A 25,032-nucleotide genomic window follows, 5' to 3' on the forward strand; every position below is an offset into this window, starting at 1 on the left:
TATTCTTCAATTAAATTGTTACATAGAAAGTTTTCTGTCTTGTTGTATAGGATGAATAATGCTTTGAAAAAGAGCAGTTTCTCTTTCCTTATTGTTCAGTTTGCCTTGCTTACAGTACCTTAAATAAATTTTCCAAATGAAATTGAGTATTTGTAGTATTTTCTGTATTTCTAGACTCAGCTCCCAGGTCTTACATTAAAAGTAAATAGAGCATTATCTCCATTGTATGTGCTTCCCATACATGCCTGAAACAGGATGAGAGAGCTGAGGCTGAAATACAGGAAATCACTCTATTGCCTTCTCCCTTCACCTGGTTCCTCCAACAGTTCAGAAGAAACTAGCCAAAGGAGTTTTCATCTGGAAAGCAGCCATAGTAGCTTGAGAAAAAGGGGTGGGGAGGAGGGTTTGTGTTTCTATTTAAAATACAAAGTCATAGAATCCTGAGAAAAACATTTGCCAGTTGGGGCTTCAGGTAGGAATAATGTAGTCTCTGAAACACTCTTTCCTACCATGTCTTCCCGTACAAAATTAGACACGGTTATTTGGGTTGCAAATAACAGTGCTCAAAACTGAGCCATGTTATGTTAGGCAGTATATTAATATACAAGGAAAACAGTTCTTGCTTTGAAGATTCTACCGTCTAAATTTAAAGAGGAGAAGCAAATATGCATATGAATACCAAGACAGGGTAAGTTGAACAATATTTGGAGCTCAGTCTAGATGTCTGGTGTGGCTGGACTAATCCTCACACAGGTCTGTCAAACTGAGTGCAAAGGTTTGCCTTTGCAACTGTGAAATCATTGTATATCTCAGGCTTATGTAGGCCTGTATACTGTTGTCTGAGCTGTTGTGTGGAGTGTTGACTGATCCTGGCAAAGTATCCTTGAGCAATCAAGAACTGCTTGCCTCTGATGCTTTCTCAGTCTTCCCTGCCTGTTTACGTGGTTGTTGCTTGCCTTTCTGAAAGCTTGCTTTGTCAGCAGCAGCCCGGCATGAGCAAGAAGGGGACCTGAATCAGCACTGAGTAACCCTAGTGATCTTTAATTTTTGGTATCTCCTGCTCTGTGGTTTTCTGTTGGGGAGGAGGGAGGGGTTATGACAGTGTCACAGAGTCAGTGAGTTCATGGTTTAGAAAATACCTTTCACATGAAACACATTCAGTATTATTAATAGTACATCAGGTATTAAGAGTTTGCTATGTAAAAACTGTATGTGCTGTGTCTGTTAGTTTTCTACTAACCCTTTGTTAACCAATTTACAACACATTGTTAAGACTTGATAAAGGATAATATTGTTTTGCTATTTTTTGTTTTAATTATGCTACTGCAAGATAAGTGACTTCAAAATAGTTTATATATCCAGTTTTAATACTGGATTCACCCACCCAGAATAGGATTCAGCTTATTTTCCTAGACCATTGTATATTGCATCTGTGGGCAAGGAAGTAAACCTAGAACTTAAATGGAATATTGAAGACATGGTACAGTTTAGAACCAGGAAGCAAATGTGAATAAGTATAAGTATGTTTTCTGCAAGAATATTTGCTATTATTATTTGTAGCAATTTAATGAATCTCTTGGTAGCTTTGGGAACACTGAATGTTAAAAAAAAAACAAACAAAAAACCCCCACATTTGTTGAGTTTGTGGTATGGCTGCATATTTTCTGTGTAGCAACAATTTTTATAACAATTTAGTGAAACATGTTTAAATTGGAAAACTGATTGGTTTCTTTATTTATATTAACTCAGTCAGGACATCTGTTTCTGTGTTCATAGAAGGAAATTTCTATCATTTCAGTCATACATGATCTGATGGAATAACATAACCTCTCCTACCTTGGCTCTGCTAAGCTTTTATTTTAGGGGTTGCCTACATGGGTATTGAGATAAACTCATAAAAATGTGCATCAAGTTTGCAGGATTTCCTACATGGTATTGTTATGGGAGGTATTTTCCAGGCTGGGAGCTTGGAGACAGAAATTACCTGTGTGTGTGTCTCCCTGTGAGTATGTCTACGTAGGGATACTTAAAGATGAGAGCAATTAGATTTACCGTTATGGTACCTCAGAGTACCTGTGTATGGATATGGCACTAGAATAGGAGGTAGAGAAAAATCGTCTTTCAACTCCATTAATATGTAGGACTTACATTTGAACACACTAAAACAAGAAGGCCTTCATTATTGGGTTTTAGCTGATCACCAGCTATAACACCAGGAAGTTTTCCTCCCTTGGTATAAACTGGCATAAGTGAGCTTATTCATATTGGGGTTTTGTCATGTATTTGAGTTAGAATAGAGGACTTAGTAGTCTGTTAACATAACAGTCTCTTTGGGATACTCTTACAGTAGCCAGAATGCTTGGTGCAGCATATTACAACATCTATGATAAACACTGTTTCAGCAGCTGCCACTAGGAAATACATCCATGTTCCTACATTGCTGAAGTTATTTAAATTCCTGAAATTGACTTGAGATTTTAGAATGTTGACATGTTCAACAGTATTGCTTTTGGGAAAAATGTACTGTATACACACGGGGAAAATGATACTAATCTACAGGATATCAGTATTTCAGAAGCTGATAATCAATTTGCTCATTTATGTAATCTTTAAAGAATGCAGCTTTACAGAAACGTGGGCAATTAAAATAAGTAGCACTAGAGTTAGGAGATGTGTTAAAAGATGGGCAGTTTAGGAGTTCAGATCCAGCATGTAGTTTCTCAGGTTATTTTGAAGAGGAAACAAATATATTTTTTTTTTAGTTTACAATGTTTCATCAAGTCTTAAAATTTGAGGGGGGGGAAGGGGCAAAAAGACAGTTTGTTTTGTTATGATGCTGTTAAATTTACTAGAATTCTAATGAGTAAATTTATATTTTGTTAGGCATAATAGTCTAGCATTTTTCACTGCTAGCTGTGTAAATTGACAATTGTTTCAAGTAATTTTAAAATTGTTTTTGACATGACTTCTAGTTCTTGAAATCAGTGACACCCATTCAGCTTTGGGTAGTGAATAAACATCAAAACATACAGCAAGAAGGATTAGCGTGGTTTTGTTCATCTAAGAACTGCGTGCATATAATAAAAACTTCAAATCTTTTCTCTCCTGTTCTATGTATTAGGGGAAAGATGCTGTTAGCATGAAGAAAGGTTCCTCTGTCTTTTCAGTGTTAGGTCATAAAAAATTTGGTGCTATGTAGGAGGATGCTGTTCCTTAGCCCGCAGGAGGGAGGACTCCTGTAAGGAGTCATTGCTCCATTCTTTTCATCTGACCAAAAAAATGTGTCCCCTCTGCTCTACACATCAACCCCTGTGTTTTGAAGTTGGGGCTGTTGAATTCTAGCAGTATCTGTATCCTTCTTGTCTGCTGAGTATTTAATCTCTGATGCTTTCAGAAATGTCACTGGTTTCTGTATTGGTAAAGAAATAGGCTTTTTGCCAAAATCTTTTAAAAGTGTTACCTAGGATGAAAAATGTTATTTTAAAATACTCTTCATGATTTTATGCACAATTGGGAAGCTATTAAATGCTTCGGAAATTATTATATGTAAGGAAAAAAGTTGGAATAAACTAAAAATGAGTTTAGTCATGTATGTTTATTTCTTGGTAGAGCAGACATCGGGCATAGATTCAGAAGGGCTTGGCTCTTCCAAAATCCAGTTGTTGCTTTCTTCCAGGAAATGTCTTCTTCAGTATCCTAAGTAGCTATATGTTTGATTTTCCTTTACTTTTCTACATTTTTAGTAGGACAGCTACCAAATCTACAAGAATTCTTTAGACAGGGCATTTAGAGAATTATAAAGTCCTCTGAGCTCTGTAGAAAAAACAAAAAAAACCAAACCAAACACCCAAACTTTTGGTACATTTTTCATGCTTTCATGAAATACATCCTTTCCCATTGACATAAAAAAGGACATAAACACTGGAAGAAATCCCCTAGTATCTTGTAGTCAAACTCCTCCTCTTTTGAATTTTATATTGATTTAAGTAAGCCAAGAATTTCATGTAAGGTTGCCAGAGAACCTTTAGAAACTTTCTTTGTGCTCATTAACAAAAAAAGCTGACTACTAGAGAGAAGAAACACCTTGCTGCAGATCTCCATACTTGGAGTAGTGCTGTGTGGAGAAACTCCTGACCAGTAGATTTTGAGACCTTCTGCGTTTCCATTTCATGTGTACAATGGAAATGGTTGTGCTGGTGCTTTGGGGCAAGTAAGAGACACTTAGGGATGGACTTCTATTTTGAGCAGGTTTCACATTTTAGAGATTCAAAGTTAGACCAACGGTGGTTCTTACTGGTGGATGCAGATTCTTACATAAATACAGTCTTTCCCCTCAGTGAGACCTAATGTTCTCTCTAAGGCTTTTGCCAGTGTATTGGTTCCAGCGGTAGATCTTTCAGTGGCAGAAAAGAGATTTTTAGAGAATTAAAATAAGTGAGGGAGAGTGAGTGCTTATCTGCAAGCACCGGTGTGTTAGTTTACTATAGGGCAGGGAGCAGAGTACTGGTTGGGTTTACCTTTAGAGGGGTGTCTGCTCTCTTCTTTGGAAATGTGCTAGCTTTTACAAGTTCCATTCTCACATTTAACTCCCAAGGATTAGGTTTGAATTCTTTTCTGTAAGCAGATCTGCTTACTTCTTGATGCTAAGGGAAGTACACCTGGCTCTCTGACTTGACCCCAAAGTTTTCTTAGTGCACTTAAAATAAGAGGAAACTTTGTTTGCCATTTCCACTGAGAGTGAAGCCAAGTATTTAGTTTCTTATAAAGTATTATTAGTTATAGTACTTGATCCTTTTGAGAATGCTGGAGAAGCAGCACAATGTCCTAGCCGTCTGAAATATCCAGTAGTTGACTTCATGGTAGCAAAATAGAAAAGATTGTGAAATATTAACAGAAAATTATAGTGATGCTGGATGAAGAGTCACTGAATGGAAACTGTAGTTTGTAGCAATGAGCACTAAACATTTCTGTTATATGTAACTTGAATGCTGAGCTACAGTTATTTTTCAATTTGGTAAGTTTAGATGATGTTTTATATCTAAGCTAATCTAATTTCTACTTTTTTTGAAGCAGGGTCCTCGGGAAGCTGTTATTTGGCTTGCTGTACACCATAAGCAAAAAGAAGCTGTAGAAATCTTCTCCAGAGAGATTGCACCAGCTGGAACTGGCATGGGTAAATATTCACATCATCTTTTAATAGTTTTAAAGTTACTTTTTTTTTCCCTGAGCATGACTAGCACCCAAAGACTTGGTTGTGTTCAGTTTCATTGCACTGTGCATAGTGAAATTGTTATTTTTTTAAAGGTATTTATGTTTGGTGTAGAAATGGGACCTGCAGACATTAGCAAAATGATAAAATGAAAGTTCTGGAAGTCCACCTTTTTGTCCTTTGAGACCCTTTATCTTTCTGTTGCCACTACTGTCCCTTCCTGCCTTTTTTCGTTTTCCTCATTTGTCTTTGTTTTCCTGTCCATGGTTACACCTACGTGCAACAGTGTCTTACTCTGTTTTACCATGTTAGTAAAAAGTAATGCCATTAGATCTCATTGGCAATAAACATTAAGTATGTTATTCAGCTGGCAAAAATTTATCACAGTGTCTGGCTATAACATTGCAGTTTATGAAGAGCTGTGCAGTATAAGGGTTTTGAAGGGTCTCTTCAGCAGTTCGTTATCGGATGTTACTGCAAAGGATTTTTACAGATACTGCTGTACTTCTAACTTGTTTAATGTGTAGGTGCTTGTGTAGGTAATTACAACTTTCAGATATAATTCAAAACTTTTTAATACGATACTGCAGTGAGAATGCTAACGTCCTGCATCTAATTCTTTATTCACGGTGTATATTAACTACCCAACTTAAATTCTGATCCTGCACTATCAAGTCTAACCTCAAATTAATCTGTCTTTAACATTTGATTTTGTATGAATTTGGGTTGTATTGCAACTATTGCAAGATTTATTTTTTAATCTACTTTTGAGGTGAAGTCAAAATACTAGGATTTAATTATGCTGTCTTAGTTTTGAGTGTATATTTTAAGTATTTGCATAAGGGTCACCTAGTGTGAAGTGATCTATGCTTCTATTGTTTACCAAATGTTTGTTCAAAAAAACCCTTCACATTTGTTCTTTCTAAGTGTCATTGGATTCTCTTCACTTTCTAGGAGGGCTTACTGTTTGATTATTTTGAGCAAACTCTTTTATTTTTTCTTTTTTTATCCTTCTGTTCTCCTCCCAAGTCACTTAAGTGTCACCACTGTATCCTTCTCGATTGGAAATAGCCCGTTCATATGTTGTGAATTGCTGCTTACATTATGGATATTCATCCCACTTTTATTATCCATTTAAAATTTGGACAGCTTATTTTGAGGACTAGAGCTCAGATGTTTTGTCATGGCTTCTATGTATTTTATGAAAGAATATATTGAGGATTTACATAGATGTTCAAAATTAAATTACATGAACTTAACCTGAATCTCTCAACTTCCATAGCAAATCTAGAATCCTGATTAATGGAGGGGTGGGTAGGTGTTGCCTTGCAGTTAAGGAACTGATGTTTTATTTTCAGTGGATTCAAAATTGTATGGAAGTGTGCACATTCTGTGTTGTAGTCTTTACAGTGGTAGCAGAGATATATTTAATGTAGGGTATTTTTGTTTGTGGGGGTTTGGTTTTTTGTTTTTTTTAAGTTGTGTTTATAGAGGCAAGGTCCGTGTGTGGTCATCTCCCCACACTCCCCCCCTGCCACCACCACAAGGTAGAATATGATCATGTAGAACTAATCGGGAATATTCATTGAGGTAATTTTTAAAGATTTTGCAATTCTGAAGGCTGATTAGTAGGTCAGCATTTAGCATAGACGTAAGTTGCTTCTAAAGTCTGTTTTTTTCTAATGAATGAAAGGTGGTATTTTCACAGTTGGACCAAACTACCATTTCTATAATTAGTTAAGGATTCATAGTTGAAGTAGTTTCTCCTTTTTCATTATTCAAGTACACTATGTAACATACCTGAAAGTAGAGATCTATACTTACTATTTATTTTATATATGCATAGACAATCCCCTAGAAAAATACCTTTTTGAACAAAGGAAAGCTGGGTGGATTTTGAAACAATTACTTATTTGTAAGATCCAAAGCTAATGGACATATACTTGTCTCTCTAAACTTTGTTTGAAGTCTGAAAGTGCTAGGTTTATTAAGGTTTCATTTTTTTCCTTTCACCACCATTCTTCACAGAGTGAAAAAAGTAAAAAATCTGCACAACCTCAGTTGGGTTGCGTATGTCCAGTATTGAAATTGAGTTACCAGAATACGCGAACATCTGTGTCTTAAGGTGGCTGGCAAGCTTTCAGTTTGTGTTATCGCAGCTCTTTGTGATGAAACAGGTGTGTTCCTACATAGAATCAGGTTAGGCAGTCTGCGTGAACGATGGTGGGGGTGCTGGTTTTGTTTCCTAAGGGAACAGCTTAAGCTTCTTAGAACATCCTGTAGCATTTATTTTCAAAAAAAAAAAAAAAAAAATCTGTTTCAATTCATAGAACTGCTGCTAATGAGAAGCAATGGGAAAGAACATATTTCTGGAATCATCTGGGGCATCCGGTGATAAATAGCACTTTTGTTTGCCAGGTACAGGACTGCAACAAGGTTTTTGGCCTCTGTGATGTAAATTATTAGTGTCAGAGGGTATCAGAGCTGTTTGCTGACATGCTTCTGAGTGCTTAAACAACCCCATAAATAGTCATTTTTTTAATTTGTTGAAGATTGCTTCATACAGGCACTTCTTTCAGTTGCTGTTGCCTAGTAGATTTCCATATTACCTGCACAGATAAACTCTGTGTATGCAGAAGAGGGTCAGATTTGGGAGGTAAATGCTAGTAGGCTGCTTGTTGATGTGGAATACTTTAAGGCAGTGGTTATGAAGAGTCTTTTTTCTTATTTCCTTCAGTGAGACTTAGCAAAAAAAAAAAAAAAAAAATTAAGTTGCACAATACTGCCAAACAATAATTAGTGGTGTGCTAATAACTAAATTAGCTTAATGATGCTTGTTTCTCACAGTTGTATAGGCTGCCAGAACTTGCTGTGAAGAGCAGAACAAGGAATGCCCACTGCTTAATTGTCTTCAAACAGGCAGCTCCATAGACAAGACTTAAATTAAAACTCATCAGATAGACATGTAAGCAATCTTGGCAACAGAAGCCAGAACCAAGATGATTGTTGTTGTCCTAGATGAATCCTTAATAACACCACCTGATGTTCATTTCCCACTGCCTTCTCCCTTTGCTTTTTCCTCCCCCTCTGTTTCACTGGGCCATTTTTGCAAATGCTAACTATTTTCCAAAGTGTAACAGCTTCAGTGAGAAGCTGAGTATGCCCCATGGGAGTTTGGTCACTCTTATGGGAGGGCTGGAGTGTACACAGGCAGAGAAAAACCCAGAACTTGAACCTCCCATACCCTGAATAAGTGCTGTGGGCAGTGAGCACCTGAGGTCCCTTTTTGTACAGCACTGCACCACTTTTTCTCACTGTGCCTTGAGCGAAAATCTCTGTGGCTGCTGTCTCTTACGTGAATGGAGCATGCATATCAGATGTGGTTTTGCACATCTGACATGGGTCTATGTATGATGTAACCTTGTGTGGCTTTATTCTGACAAAATGGTGGCAATTGTGGGGATGCAAGCCAAGTGAGGTTTTAACCATGTGTGGCTTTTTCCTGATGAAAACACAGGCACCCTTTAAGCAACAAAGTCCTCTGTTTCAAGGATGGCCAGCTTGGGCATATTCCTCCAGCTCTCCTGTGTTGTTTCTCTTCCAGGAGAGGTAGTGACTATGAGAGTGATTGCAAATAACTCTTCTTTCTTATTTTGTATATTCTTTCAATGAAAAACTGAGGAAAAGCAGGAACAAATTATAAATCTTTCATAACCAGCAGCAAGGAGAACGGAGGAGTTGTTGACTTGTAGGGTGATTTCACCTAAACTGAAACACTTCATTCAGTTATTTTTTAGACATCTTGAGAGTGACCTTTAAGAAACAAAGAACACTGACTTGGTCTGTACCAGACAAAAGCAAAAAAAGACAAAAAAGGAAAAGTCTCGCTCTTCTGCTTGGATTCTATCTAGTGATTGTGAAGTACTGTTTTTAACTATATTCTTCTTTCACCTCAATAGCAGTTTGGTGTTTGTTACTTTAAGTGTTGTGTGGACAGTTGGACAAATAATGATTTTCATGTATAGCACCTTTCATCCAAGAATCTTCAGCAAGCTGCGTAAACACTGTTGACTAAGCTTTCTGATGTCTAGTAACGTTAGAAAGTATTCTGTCAGCTATACAGATGGTTTCCTGAGATAGTGGAAGGAAGCATAACCACAAAAGAATTTGAATCAGAGTCCTTGGTTCTGCTTTCGCTGTAAGAAGTGCTAGAGAGGGACTTCACCAATATTTAAGGGGACCAGGCTGGCTAAAATTTAGGAATGGGAAGTAGAGGAGAAGAGGGATCGAGAAAGGAGATCTGACGGTTCAGAATAAGGGTGAGGAGTCCTAAGAGCTCCTGCTCTGGTCCATGGGATTTTCCAGTACTCATATCTGAGAGGGAGGTAGCACCGAACCTAGGCTTTTAGGTTTACCTGTGTTTATCAGCTACATCTTTTGAGATGAAATCCAGGAGCGCTGTCACTCCTGGTGTTTCATCAGGTTGTTTCAGCCTACTAGTCGCTACTTGTGGAGCCCTGAGCTAGACTTGGTAGGCAGTTTTAGTTTGGTAATAGTATCATAATATGAGAATTATAAATTGTAGGTAAAAGAGTTATTTATTTCTTTAATAGCCAGTACTAAAAGCCTAGTTTGGGTGGCTTTCACTTAGACTAAATTTAAATCACTTTTATGTCAAAATTTTTTGAGGAATTTGCCTGATAAACTTTTTGAGGGAGTTTTCAGTTACAGTTTTTGACTTTGCAGGGAACAATAGTAAGATGAAAAAAAATTCCTTTTCTTCCTGTGAGTAAAAAGCATATTACAATAATTTTATTGAGGAGTGATCTTCCTAATGCTTCATACCAAAGCCTTAAAACTTAGGATGTTATGTCTTGACTGTCAGAGATGTGCTTTTTAGCTCTTCTAGTGAATTTAAAGTCTTAATGTCAATATTTCTTAACTTTAGACTCATTTTGCAGCTTTGATTATTACGAAACATTTTTGGATATGATACATTTTTTTTCTGTATTTGTATATGTAAAGGATAATAGAACTTAGGCCTCATAAAAGGAGAGCACTGTATAATTTCTGATCAGTTTGAGAGTGCTGATTCCCTACCACCATCCCATTTATGGTACTTCTGAAAATCAGTAGAAAGACAACCATCTCAAGGCATTGTGCTGATTTGAAATTCCCTATTTCTTAGGAAATCTCATCCTCTGTGTTGGAAAGAAAAGATAAAGGAATGCTACCTATGTATTGGAATGGGCTGAAGCATATGTGTGTTTTGTGCTCTGCAATATAGACAAGGAGTTAGACCTATAAGGGAGAAGTTTAGGAAGGTGGCATCTTTTAAAAAGCTTCCATAATCAAGAGTGAAAAACTGAGATTTTTTTCATAGCTATTCCCTAACTTTTTTTTCTAATGCTTTTTTAATTCCTATTGTTTTTGTTGAAGACCAATGGAGCACTTGAATGTAATTGCACAGAAATTTTCTGAAGTATTATTAGAAGTGCAGATGAGATTCTTAAACCCAGAGAAATATTTGGAAGTTACTGCATATAGACATGCCATACATTACAGAGTGATTTGTTGTTTATTTTCTGTTTGGAATAGAAGGCTTTTACTGTAAACTTCTGTTGAGCATGGTATTTAGCTTGCCTGTTCGAACACTTAATCAGTTTTCATTTGGATTATGCTCTTCTAATGGGATTAAAGGGATACAAGCTATTAAAAAAAAAAAAAAGACAAAAGCACACCTAATTCAATCTTTTAATCTTTTTTTACAATTAACACCTGAGTTTGTTAAAGTTTCAGTTGGTAAAAGTGTGCTTTCTTTTTATTTCTCAATACTTTGAAAGTTGTTAATAGCCAGGTTTTTTAGCAGCAACCAGCAAGTTTGGTTTTGTGCATGTATGGTCTCCTGAAAAAAACCCCAAAACTTTAAATGTGTCTGCAATATTTAGTCTTAATAGCGGGGTCTTTGGAGCTATTTTCCTGTTCTTTAAAGTGGGCTCTTTTATACTTGGCAGTGAAGAATCATAGACATACAGACTCAGATTTTTAAATCTGTAGTAGTCTGGGAGTTCAGTGCAATTCTGCAGCAGTTTTGCTTTGCCCAGTCTATAGAAATTCCCCCTTACTTCATAAAAGCTAGCAATCACAGACCAGGTTTGTACTACTCAGTTAAAATGTCTTCATTATATAGAGTCCGGTCAGCCATATGGTTAGCATTTAAATAATTTGTATTGATGCAGTGTATTTATTTTGTCTTCTTTAATTCAGATATTTTTTTCTGAATAAAATGCAGTGTAGAAGAGGCTCAAGAAGAGCCTTGCTGTGGGAAACTGACATTTATAGTTTAATAGGGGTTCAGTAGCTGAGAAATGTTTTACTAATAGCTGAAATCATGTGCTGACCCTTATTTCACATTAAAATGACCGGAGTTTGACACTAAGATGACAGCTGGTTAATACAACTTGAGATTTTAAAGTGCTTGAGTATATGTAAATATTATGACTGATCTCCTAAGCGTGTTGGAAGATACTTCCAGAAATGTCCTTGTTCTAACAGTTTAATGCAGTCCCCATTTTTTGAGAATAATATTGCAAAAGATAGTTTATCTGTTGTATTCAGAGGACATAGATAGAATAATTAAGATAGTATAATTGACCCCTGTAAACAAAGACTGTATGTATTTTGTACTTCTACTCAACAATATTGTAAGGACTATTGAGTATAAAACATTTGATTTCAGATTTGTCTGGTTCATTCTCTTAAAAAAAAATGTTTGAGAAGTAGACTTCTTTGATGTCTGCTTTTTATATATAAATATATCGTATATATCATTTCTTAGAATATGCGGTAAATAAATAACCTTTTGGTTGAGCTAATTCAGTCACTGGAAATATAAGGGAGAAACTATTTAGGGTCAAAAACTGTAAGGTGATGAGCAAGAGACATCATTGTGTTTTGGAAGGCAGTGAAGTTTCAAAGAAAGAAGTGTCACCTGTTGAATTTAAAGTACTTAAAGCTTTTTAGATTTCCACTAGTCAGAGCATTTTCATGCTTTTTTTACTCCAAAACATTTTACAAAATGTTTCATGCAGTCTAGCATGTTTTTCTGTTGAAAAACATACAGATTTGCACAGAAATATTTATTATTTTTTGGCAGAAGTAGATTGAAGAATAAGAAGTAATAAGCCAAAATTGGGTGTGGCCATTAAAGTAGGATTTGAATTAGATAGAGGAACTATTAAGGAGGCAAAACATAAGGCTCTCCCACCATCAGAAAAGCCAGTGGGGAATTACGAGAGCTGGAAGGAATGAAGTTTGTTTTGCTGCGAATTTGCATCTCGTAGGTTAATTGCAGGGTGTCATATCTATTGCACAGATTATAATGTATTAGAACATGATGGTTCTACATATTGAAATAGGTGCTTGTTTGGGCCAATTTTAAGCATTCTTTTTGCCAGGGCTAGTTTTCAGTGGATCCACTCCCTGAAATGCTTGTGTGAACACCAGATCTAGCACAGGGGAGGAGAGAAGGATGAGTAACAAAGGATGAGGAGGGGGGTGCTGTGACAGTCCCGACTGAGAGCAGCATTGGTTTTCCCAGTACTCTTTTGTTTGCCTGCTACCACTGTTTATTAATTTTATCAGAAACTTGCTGTCTCTTTCATCATATCGTATATGAGCTTTAAAAGTATTGGCATTTGCAAGTCCATCCTCGGATGAGTGAGGAAAAAAAATGAGAAGCAGCTGGAGAGAGAAAACATACATGGAGGATCAGAGACAGTGGAACTGCTGTATCAAGGAGTATATCTTGAGTGGACTTCATTGTGTATTACCTACATGTCTGAAACTACACTGCTGCCAAATCACAGGGTGGTGGTGGTTGTGGGGTTTTAGCATGCTTTGATATTCTTGAGATTCCTCTTTGTCCTTCAGATTTGGGTGAAATTTGCCATTAGACTCAAAATTTGGGGTCTTGCAGGTGTGCTGGAAGAATCACAAACATAAAGGAAGAAATGTGACATATAAATATACATACATGTACACACAGAGGATGATGGCTTGTTTTTCCTGAGGTAATTGGCCTGAAAATGGATAAGATTGAAAGAAGGCTAGATGGAAGAATCATAAAATTAAAAGACAGGTTAAGACTGTGTGAAGAATCGTGCAGATTAACCAAAAAAGAAGCACTTCCTAAATAATGATTATTTTGTAGAGTCATTGTAGACTCAAACCTTTAAGCACAGAATCCAAAGGAAAGGTCCTATACCAGTGCTTAGTCACCTAGAAAGAAGTAAATTCAGTGAACATAGTGCCTGACATCTCTCCAATCATGCCGTATATTTGGGAGTTAATTACATCAGTGGAATTCAAGTGGTGTAATCCCCAGTACTGACTCACTGCTTTTAAATGCCCAGCCACCTGGAGAATTTGTAGTTATCAGGCTGGACCCTCAGGCACCACGAGGGAAGATGTTCTTGGAAATTGTGGGCTTCTGGATCATATACACTTGAAGCAAAATAAGTATCATGATATTCAGTGTGATGATTACACCAGACAAATACTGTACCTACAGGTGAACATTAACAGAATATAAATAAATTGAAAGGAGGGTCTCCAACTCAAAGGCATTCAGCTCACTTTGCAATGCATCAGTTTTGTGCCGTTCTGGGGCACAGAAGCTGGCAGATAGTGGTGGCGAGTTGTTTGTCAACTTGAAGTGAAGCAACTTGTTCAGGAGAGTGACTGATGTCAGATAGGGTGACACTGACACTGTTCAGTGATACTTTATCTGCCTTGAGGATCTAATGAATGGAGCTCTGATAGCAAAAAGTGGTCATGTAAAGTTTCTGGGAAAGGAGATCAACAACTTCAATTTAGCTGATAATCTTACTGGCTTGATACTGCAGCCTGATTGATACTTTCTACAAGTATGACAAATTATTCATGTCATTGTAGATAAAGATAAGTCTTCTTCCAGAAAGGAGGGAGGGAGAGCATCTGCACGGATATTTAAGCAGGCAATGTAAAGTAAGCATAAAGTACAACATGAGTATATCTTTTTAAAGAAGGTGTCTTGGGACAACAGTTGATCGAAGGAGATGACAGTTAACTTAGCAGAAGTAGCTCTGGCCACAGTGACAAGCCATTGTGCTTCACCTTCCATTGCCTTCTTTCAGTTTTACTGGAGAAACGGAATGGGCATCTGAGCCCTGGGTTGAGGTGAGGTGTTGTGCTGTAGTGTTGTTTACGCAAATAACAAATCACTGATTATAAGCCATAATCAATTTAAGATTTCCTTCATCTTCTCTGCCTGAAGTCTAAATAGGAATTGCATGTAGATAAAATTAAATTGTACTTGCAAACACTCCCATCTTACTTATGTTAATATAAACAATGCATTGGATAATCGTAAGATAGAAATTAATAATGTTGCAGCAGGGATTTTGTTGTAGCTTTGTGGCAATTGCATTTATGTGCGGGGTAGCTGTAGTATCTCCAGAGGCAGATCTACTGTTACAGTAGCTTGGAGGAGCAGCAATCGTAGCCTTGAGGTGTGAGCAGTGGTTGCTCTTAGATGGATTGTTTTCTTGCCAGTGTTTAGAGAACTGCTTTGTTGTATGAGCCAAGTTCCATTGTGTGAGAGTAGGCAAGTGAAGAGCTTTCTTTGAGAGCTTTCAGGAAGTTGAAATTGATGTCAGAGCAAAATCTGGTATCCTTAATGAGCAGTTCAGCTGCCTAGCAGGAAGTGAGCCATGTGACAATCCACAGATAATTTCAAATAACTAACTTTATGAACCTATATTTTCAACATGACCTTATCATATCCAGCCTCCTCCCCCAACAACCTAAATAAACAAACTAGGTGCATAATTCAATAAAATAACTGCAGTTGGTTTTAATGTTGAATGGCAGTTTTCTGCTTGAATGAGTACAGGGGTAATATGTATAGGGCTGAATCTTCACTGAATCATTTTAAATTGTGTAATGCTAATTAATGTAAGGGATTCTTTCATATTCTATCCACTACCACATTTTTTGCAGCAGAACTTACGAGGTAGGGAGGTGGTTATTCATGGCTGCTTGTTGTTGAAGGCATTCTTTTTTTTTTCTGTACTGAAAAACACCATAGGCTTTTTTGGGGAAAGAGGGGGAGTTAATACAAACACCCCTAATCCTTTCCAATTGTTCTCAACTGTAGCACCTTCTAAAGGCTGCTGTTTTTTGAGGTTGGTTGGTTGGTTTGTTTTTTCAGCCTCTGGCTAAAAATACAGTCAGTGAAGTCTGTTTATCTTGTGAATTAGTTATAATGTGCAAGTACTGTACTAGCACACTGGCCAAGCTGGCAGAGTGATTATGGACTAGTCTTAGGCAAAAGACCTCCTCTATAACTTCAGGTTTATTTATGGTAATTGCCATCTCTGAATCAGTCATTCAGATGTGCACTGAATTTTAGTTTTGTTTATCCCAAATGTGTCTCCGATTATAGAGCAGTGTGATCAAGGTAAGGACTACGTAACAGCATCCCTCTTCAAAAACTTCATTAAAACACCTTGTTAACCACTATTTCAGGGAAATCACTTCCAATAAACGTGAATATGGTAAGGCTCTAATCTATGCTATGTTGTACCATCTATGCTGCTGCTGGTATGTGTCCACCTTACCAAGGCACTGAATCCAAGCTAAAACAGCCTGCTGAGAAGTAGAGGTTATCAGTATAGTACCACAGCAGCATGGTTACATGGGTTTTAGTCTGTTTGGAGCACAGAGGGAATTCACACCGGGAGGAAGCATGAAGCCTGTTTTAGCCAGGATTAATCTGGGTAGATATACCATGTGGGCAGCTTTCCACAACATTTGTTTTTAAGGGACTGCTTAACACACTTATTAATTCCTAGACTGATTTAATGTATTCACTTTACTGTTTCTTTCCCCTGCAATACTATATGGAGCTCTGATGTATCCTGCATGTATGCTATCCATGCCAGAAAGAAGGGTGAGAAGCTATGCTTAGGACGAGGAGATCAGAACTGTTTATTTCGGAAATACTGAGCTGGGCAGATGGGTTTAATGGTAATAAAGCCTGGCAACCTAGTACTGAGAATAAACAAAAGTCTAATCACAGTGCTGACTTACTGCAAATCTGGGATCATGTGACTTAAGCCCCTCAATTACCTATGTATCAAAGAGAGAGAATGAGATCTGCAGTACCCAGCACCTTAAAAAAAGTGAAGTTAGCCAGTGAAGATGCTAAGAGAAAGGTGCAAGTTAACATGAAACAGTTAATCTAATAAGCAAAGTCTTATTAAACAAGTATTAAAATGAACTGTGGTTCAGGTCAGAATTGGTTTTCTGCTCTCTTTAAAAATAAATAAAACAACAGCAACAAAACAACCAAGGCCAAGTTCTTTTTCTATCAAATGTATCGCCCGACTGGCATTGGTATACAAAATATTTGGAAGAATAACCTAAAGATTTAGTTTATACTTCGCACATTTTAAAATATTCATTTTTTTGTTAAAAGTCACAGCACCTTTTACGTGTTTTGCCTTTTTAACTGTTGTATAAAATGTTCAATTTTATTAATTTATGAGAACATATGTAATTTGCTAGATATTTTCCAGTACTTATTAAATGTGCATTATAGGAATGATTCAAGCTATGGCAAGCTCTGAGCTCTAGTGTTTTGAAGATGGCTTTAACAGTTCTTTTGTGAATTTCATTTCCATTTCCAGCACCTGGCCTCACTGGAATTGTTGGAGGGCGCCCCAGAGTGTAAGTTAACTTCTGATCATTAACTTGTCGTAATGTGTGATGGTAGTGTTCCTACCACTCACTGTCACAAGCTTCCCCATCTTAAAACAGCAACCACAGAAGCAACTAAAGTCTTTCCATTGCACACTATGCTTAATAACTGATAACAAGATAATAGTGAGTGCTGCAAGATACGTATGCAAATCATAAATTTTTGTACTGAATTATTGAATATGAGTTACTTAAGTCTCTGATCAGCTCATAACAATGTCTTTGCTTAATGAGCTGTAGGAAGAACTTTAAATATGACTCTGTGGCAGGGCAGTAGCTGAAGCATGTGCTAATACATGCAGATTTCTGGACCAGATTTCTCTTGTACCTGTTAGGTTGGAATATGGGCACAGCAAACTTACATCTGTACTAGCCCACTTCACCTGGAAATGTGACGTCAAATGTCCCAGAACATCCACAAAATGTTAGTATGAACCCATTACATGAGTGAGCTGAACAGAATAACATTGAGCATATTTAAAAAAAAAAATTAAAAAATCCTGGTTTGATTCAGTATTTTTCTAGATATGGCTAAAATCTGCTGGTGATTTATATGCTCACCTTTCCATACTTAATCATGACAGCATCCAAAACTTTCCTGTCCCTAAGCAAATACTTCGATATGTCTGTCTTGCACGTGGAGATAGGGGAAGAAACTGTGGATGTATTTCCAGTAGCTCTGTGTAACTAGCCTAGGTATCAATGTGGGGCTAATGACAGTGCAATAGACTTCAGTGTCATGAATTGCATCCTTTGTCAAGAAAATATTTTTGGTGTTTCAGCTACCCCCCCCCAAATTGTCCTTTTTTTCTTTTAAACAAAATCTTACTTTCTTAATAATGAAATTTAAGGAATTTCTACATTTTTCTGGCTTTCCAAAATTGTTTGGAAAACCATCGCTAGTCATGGCTAAATAGCTTTTAATTTCCCAAGTGTTTGTCTGGTGTATGAATAGTCTAAAGATGTATGATCTGACATTTTCATTAATTTCTGGTTAAATGCATTTATGCTTGTTGTTTTGTGTGTCTAGGTCTCCAGTTTTGAAGCCATTTTTCTTCTATTATCCCAAAAGCAATGTTCAGGTAAGACTTACTGCTTAGAGACTGCTCTGTTCTCTTTGAAGTAATTTGAAAAATTCTGCTGACTCTGGCATTTTTTGGTGACTTTCAGTCCTAAAACTGCGAAGTATTCTGGTAACTCTGATTAAAAAAATATTTTCCCAGAGACTAATGTTATTCACACAGAATGTTTTACAAACAGTTTGAACTTGCCACCCTGGCATTTTAATTGCTGTGAATTTTGAAGTATCTTGCATCAAAACTGAACTTCCCTTTTCAGGTTCCTGGAATTGTAGGTCTGAGTTATTTTTACTGCATTTGCAAAGAGTGCTTATGAAAATTACATATTTTTTTGAAAGTTAATGGTCCCTCTTAAGGCAATTGGGTGTTCAGAGAGTTGAACATTAATCTTGAGAACCTGTATAAGTCGTCTGACTTTTTGGAGCATCTATATTTTGTATATACTACTGGAAATAAGTATTAAAATCAGTGAATTTCCCCCAATTCGCACAGGTTTTACCTTAGTAGAGAGTTGGGTCTTTTCCTTCCAAATACCCTGTCTATAATAATAGGAGTAGTAATTTCTGCTCTTGCCTGTATTGCAAAAAACTGTAAAATTGCGAAAGCCTGTGCGACTGTTGTGATGAGTATCATGGAGGAGCCCGTGAATAAGATTTCTCTGTGGCCCTATTCAGTTCATAACAATAGTTTCTTTCAGTCTGAGAAGTTAGGGTTCAGATGACTAGGCAGTCCTAGGTGAGAAATTGCAGTGTAAGATGAAACGTTGAGCTAGAGCCCTACTTCTTTTCCGTTACACATGTACCTCTGTCTAGATTGAAGTCTTCAAGATAAACTTGAAGAAACTGGTTTTACTGAAAACATAAAGTGTTTGGATTTATAAATGTTGCTTTTCTGAATGCTTAGTTTATTCTTTGGAGACTGCAGATAAAACTGCATATATGCCTTTCTTTTTCCAAGGCCTTTAACTGACTTGTAGCTATTGCATTCATCTCATGCCCAGGCATCCTAGTAATGATGCTTCTCACTCAGTAAGAGCTTTCTCACTCATTCACCATCAAGGAAGTGGCCAAAGGCCAGAATGTTGGTCTGTGTTAGACCACAGGTATTGTGACAGGCTTCTGCTTAGGCTGGTGAAGGGAAGCCTTAGGAGCACAGGCAGCAAGTGAAAAGGCGGGAGGTGAACAAACAACTAACAATTGATTTAAAAAAACCCAACTTTGTAAAACAATTACCAGCAATCAATTTAAGTGTTCTAAGCATTTCAGAAGAGGACTGTTTCATGTTCATTTTTTAAAATGCATACAGTGCTTAGCACAAATAAGCCCAGATGTTACATTGTTCTTTGAGTAGTACTCTGGGAAATAATTTAGGATTAATTTTACAGAGGATGTGCTATTTATTTATTAAAACTGAGTTTATAAACTGTGCATAATGGAAAAGCGCTTAAACCCCCCCCCACCTTTCTTGTTGTTTAAAGAAGTTCAAGTACTTATTTTCATTGTCACTTACATTTTGCTTCATAAAGATGGCTTGTCTTTGCCAAGTTTAATATGAAATTATTATATTTATGGAAGTTTAGCCTACCACTGTTTTGTTCATCAAACTAAATGTAAACTTACTAATTAGCACTGTGTTCCAGACTTGGTAAAATGCTGTTGAGATTAAATAGAAACCTAATGTATCAGGGAAAGAAAGCAGTGTCTTCTCTACTCTTTTCAATACAGAAAATCAAAATCCTTGTGCTATGTAACTAATCTGATGAATGCACTGATATGCTATTAACAAAATGCCATGTGACCTATCACTGTTGTACTGCAGTAATATTAAAGGTTACATAAAAGTGTGGTGTAAGTGATTCAAGTCCTTCATTCAAAGTTTTAGCCATGTATTAACAACAATGGTCTAGCTAGAGATTACAGAGTAAGTAAGGTATGAATTAACTGCTTTTCTAGATTGGAAGTTCTGTTACAAAAAGTCTAGTTGCTCTAGTTCAGCATTTGACCTAAAACCAAAAGAACTCCTTAAGGAGATTTTCAGATATGTTAACATTGCCACAGTGGGTTCTTTTGTTTTGTGTTTGATAACACCTTTCTGGGTGTCAGTTTGGATTCAATATCTCATTTGTTGTTTCCACTGCTCTTATGCAATTGTCCTGATTTTATCATAGATCACCAGTGGTTTTACAGTGCAAACAGTAGGTTTTTTCCATGTGTGCTTTTTCATGTTTAAAAAGTAACCTAAAACTTTTCCCTAGGGAGAAAAATTTCAGCAATCCTACTAAAGGCAAGAACAGCTTTTCTGAAATATTTTTTTTTTTAACCTTCCTCTTGCATAAGCATGGGAGGCCTTTGTCACTATTAACTATTCTCTAAAAACAATCTTAAGAAAGAGGACTGAGTAGAATTATCTTGCATTTGCTGACAACTGCTGCAGCTAAGTTGGTGTATATTGTTTTGTTGTGGCAATGTAACTGGGTTGTATGTCTGAGTCTTTAGTACTGGGAGTCCTCCGATACAGATGAAGTGGATGCGGTTAATTTTTCTACGTGATTGTGCTATATGATTTAACCAGAGAAACCTTTCTTACATCTTAAGTGAATAGCCCAATTGGCTAATGAAATAGCACACTTGAGTCTGTATTTTTTCAGATTTCTTTTGGGGGTGGCTAAGGAGAGCTCATCATGCAAGATGAACAGCATGGCATTTTTTTATTTCATATTTTCATCTCAACGTAAACCCAAAATACCCAGTATTGATTTATTTTTTTTGTAAGTTGCTTTCACAAAATTTATTTGAAGATGAATACAGGATCCAGAGAGAAGTTTGTCATTAATATGGACAGTGACATTAAGAAGAAAAGGGGATTATATCATGGAAGAGCTGGAAGCTTTCAAGTTTTGGGATCCAGTTGTCAAGAGCTGCAACACAAAATTCCATGTAGTGCTGCTGTATATAGAGGGAGATGGAAGGAGAGAAATTTGTCTTCCTTTAAAATATACCCAACAGGATAGAGCATTTCTTTGTTTTTTATGGTTTTTTCCCTACACAAAGATTTCTTTTAGGTTTATAATGGATCATTATTGTTACTGTGACTTTTTAAAAGGGAGCAGCAGAACATTATCCGTAAAGCTGTTACTGAAAATGTGCCAGATTAATATATAATTAGAAATATGCTTTATTTATTCACATCACACTGGACTTCTAATTTGACAGTTTGAAAATGGATATTTTTTCCCAGATCAACCTATTTTTAAATGGGCAGCATGTTGAGACATTTGAGGAGGATCTCATGTTTACATCAGATGAGGTTGTTTCATTTGATCCACCTGAGATTAGTAGTGAATTGAAAGGTATGTTCATCTTTTTATTTGTGAATGTATCATTTGCTATCTTTGTCCTGGAAAATCATGTGCTGGATTTTGTCTGTGAAATATATTTTACCTCTTTATACTATATGTTTTTAAGTCCGTTGCAAAACACTTAAGCTACTTTTCTTGGAAGGAAGGTTAGCATCACATAGTATAAAATGTATTTGAGGCTATAAATATGTAAGTAAATTGTTATTCAAAAAACATAAGCCTTAGACACAACTGAAGACAGTTGAATGCTGGCTTGAAATTGAAACATGGTTTCAAAATATACTGCAATCTTACTTTGTTAATTTTGGAAATAGTTGGTTTTACCTTACATCAAAATGGTTGTGTTCAGAATGGAGGACAGACTTACAGAATGCTTAGCATTTAGATAATTAAAATTTGGCCCTATTCTATATGGTAGCCTTCACAAAATGAACAAGAATGGGATCAGCCTGGAACTGGTGACTTTTAAAGAAAACATGCTAGGCTAATGATCCAGCATGTTAATTGCTGTGTTGCTGTTAGACTTGTCTAACCAAATTCTCTGCAGAAAGAAGAAAAAGCTTGAGAAGGGCAAACCAGTGAGCTGAATGGAGCAGGTCAGGATGTCTGCAGTGAAAAGGAAGTGTTCAGAGTTGTTCATACAAGCTAGGTTCTAGGTTACATATTATTGAAAGTGCTAGACACTTGAAAATTTTTATATTCTTTCTAATGGCAGAACTATATACAGTGTTTCTTAATGTATAGCACACTTCATAATTCCCTTTTGGTCCAAATAGAATCTTTCATTACCTTATTCCTGCTCACCAGAGAAATGAGAGAATTAATTTAAAGCTGTGGATCGATATTTTCAAATCTAAATCAGGTGACTGTACCTAAAGATTACTTGTTAGAAATATTTCTAAAAATAATACTAATGCTGAAGAGTAATTCAGGTATTTAATTCTGTGTATACTCAAAAAATTAATGCTGTGAAGGCACCAGTATGTTAAGATCTATTCTGGATTCCAGACACAGGTGAGTAGTACTTCACAAAACTGGTAATACAATAGTGTAACAACTAATTATAAGTTAGTAGGGCATGTCCTGTATCATGTAGAGAAATTCTTAAATACACATATGACTGTTTATTGCCATTTGAAAGTCACTGATATTGGGTGCCTGATTGCCATGCATGAGTTCATTTTCTCCATCTATTCAAACATCTCTTCAATGCGGTGATATAGGTGTTGTGCAGAAACAAGTTAAACTCTTAAGTATGTTTTCAGCTCTTATGTCTCTTGCAAATCTAATGTCACACCAGAATCTTTCTGATACCTGGGAGTTCCCAAGAGGGCAGTGAGGCATTCGCATCATCAAACTGGGCTAGTTAAGGAATAGGTAGTCATTGTTCTGTTTAATAAAGGGGTTAGCAAAGGTCCTGGTATTCCCCTACACCCCCCCCACCCCCGCAAGGTAACTACAATGCTAAATATTTTGGAGAAACAAGAAGCTATTACACTCCCTGTTGCCTTCTTATCATTTGAGAAAACTTTCTGAGGTGCCTGACATCAGCATTTAAGTACTGAATTCTTAAGGCTTTATTCAGGCAAAACCCCACTTTTGAGGGACAGCAGAGCTCCTCCAGTTGTTTCCTCTGAGATGGATCTCTAAACTTTTGCCCTTAGTTGTAAATAGAAGTGTTTTCTGTATGTGACTAAATACTTACCTACTTCTGTGGCTTAACGCATGGACAGCATGGATGAGAAATAGACAGATGGGTTAGACTGTAAAAGGAGTAACTTCTGCTAAAACATTTTCTGTCAGCATTTAGTAAGGAGGGAAGTATTTTTCTTAGTTTCATGGTTATCTCAAGTGTGAGGGACTGTTAGTTGTCTTTGAATAGATAAGAGAAATATGTGAAAATGGATTTCAAAAATGCTGCTAGATGTGGTTCTGGGAGGGTGGAATTTGAATTTAGCATTTGCCCTAGCTTTGAAGAGAATTCTTTTGTAGATTTGTTTAAGATGTTTATTAAATGAAAACAATTTCCTGATAAACAGATCATGAAAGATAAATCAATTAGGGTAATAATAAATGAGAACACCAGAACACTCTCTTGAACTGGTTTTGTTTAAAGGGAGACTGTCAAAGACTATCTGTGTAAAATATCTGATGGAGAAAAGACTTCTACAGCTTATACAATTTAAACATTGTCATACTTCAGCCTTTGAAGAAGCACTACATTTTTTTTTTTCTTGAATTGTGTATTGAATGAAATTATTAAAAATAATGTGAATTCTGTGGTCTATGAAGTGTGGTAGCCTTGTCCAAAATGAACAATGAGCTTTAGCTGGATTTTTTCAGATCCTCTCTCAATAGAGATGTTTAATCAAAAATAATATTCCCCAATTAAATAAATATACCCTTTAATATTTTTCTGCCAAGTTTCATGGCACATTGCTGCTTGCATTTTTCATGGAAGTGAACATGGAAAAGACGGTGAGCATCAAGCTTAAAGCAAACCTGTGGCAACTTTTTCATTGTGTGCTTTCACCATTTCAAATTGCATGCTGCTGTGATCTGCTAACAATGAAGAATTGTTGTGGCAGACTAAACTATAATCACTCTTTCAGCTCATCTTTGACAGTGACCCAATATATGTTATAAAACTTTCGGTCTTAGTTAAAGCAGTTTAAGCTGATACGTTGTTTGGGGTGTGGGTAGATGTTCTCTTTCCAATCTAGCTGTGCCAGTAGAAGAGGTCGCTGCGGTGAGCCCCCAGTTGTTCGTTATTGTTTTCCCTGTTATTGCCACTCAAATGTGCCAGAAAAGCTACTTTTGTAAGTGTTGCCTGATCTGTTTCAACCAATTAAGTACCACGAACGAAGATACAGTATACAAATTATGTGTCACGTTGTAGTGAGGCGTTTTTGTCATCCACAGTATCTCCCACCTCATGCCCAAATGAACTTTTGGGATCTGTCCAGCTGCCGCTGCCATTGATTTGCAGCCTTCGTTTCTGGTGGGGACAATGAATACTGCAGCCAGTAGGATTTGGACATAGTTTCTTTCTTACCCAGCTTTGCTAAAGCTCTTTAGGTCAGCTTGGCTCATGTCTGAGGAGTCAGCAGTTCTGTTTGGGCAGGAAGGACTTGAAGGTAATGATGATTTGGCTAGGGCTGGGTTTACCTGATCACCTGACGCAGTTCACAGAGTGCATATCTACCCATGCCTTAATAGTAGGTGCACTTTAATTTAAATCATACTTGAACTTACCACAGTGTTAATTTTGGTTTTAAGTATAATTTAGAAATTCATTTGTATCTTGAGGGTGAATTGAAATCGGTGTAGTTACACTTCTTAATACAGTCTGCCTTTGGCCAGCATTTAGAGCATAACATCTTTAGTATTGTGTCTCTTACTCCCTAAAATTTAAAACAAAACTACAAAACCAGCACAGTAGTTTCATGCAGAAGCAATAACAATACACAAAAGATACACTGATGCATTTTCAATTGCATTGGGTCTTGCAATGTGAAGTTTGTCCTACATAATTGATTTACAAGACCCTCTCTTTGATTCCTTTAAATTTGACAGTTTTTAAC

At 36.7% G+C, this 25,032-nt stretch overlaps 1 protein-coding gene across 5 annotated transcripts in view; it reads left to right on the forward strand.

The window, feature by feature from the left end:
- The window catches only part of LOC104323624 (uncharacterized), a 66,286-nt gene that overhangs the window by 29,833 nt on the left and 11,421 nt on the right, over positions 1–25,032 (forward strand). For 4 of the 5 annotated variants that reach the window (XR_011325123.1, XM_069785732.1, XM_069785739.1 and 1 more), the window contains exons 13-16: positions 5,071–5,173; positions 16,942–16,981; positions 18,042–18,093; positions 21,328–21,439. Coding sequence is in view for 4 of the 5 variants with exons in the window: in XM_069785732.1 (XP_069641833.1) it covers positions 5,071–5,173; positions 16,942–16,981; positions 18,042–18,093; positions 21,328–21,439 (307 nt within the window). In the remaining variant the exon portion in view is untranslated. The remainder of the gene's footprint in view (positions 1–5,070; positions 5,174–16,941; positions 16,982–18,041; positions 18,094–21,327; positions 21,440–25,032) is intronic. The other variant, XM_069785748.1, reaches the window with a different exon arrangement.

The sequence above is a fragment of the Haliaeetus albicilla genome, chromosome 1 (genome assembly GCF_947461875.1).
Source record: "Haliaeetus albicilla chromosome 1, bHalAlb1.1, whole genome shotgun sequence".
In the NCBI taxonomy this organism is placed as follows: domain Eukaryota; kingdom Metazoa; phylum Chordata; class Aves; order Accipitriformes; family Accipitridae; genus Haliaeetus; species Haliaeetus albicilla.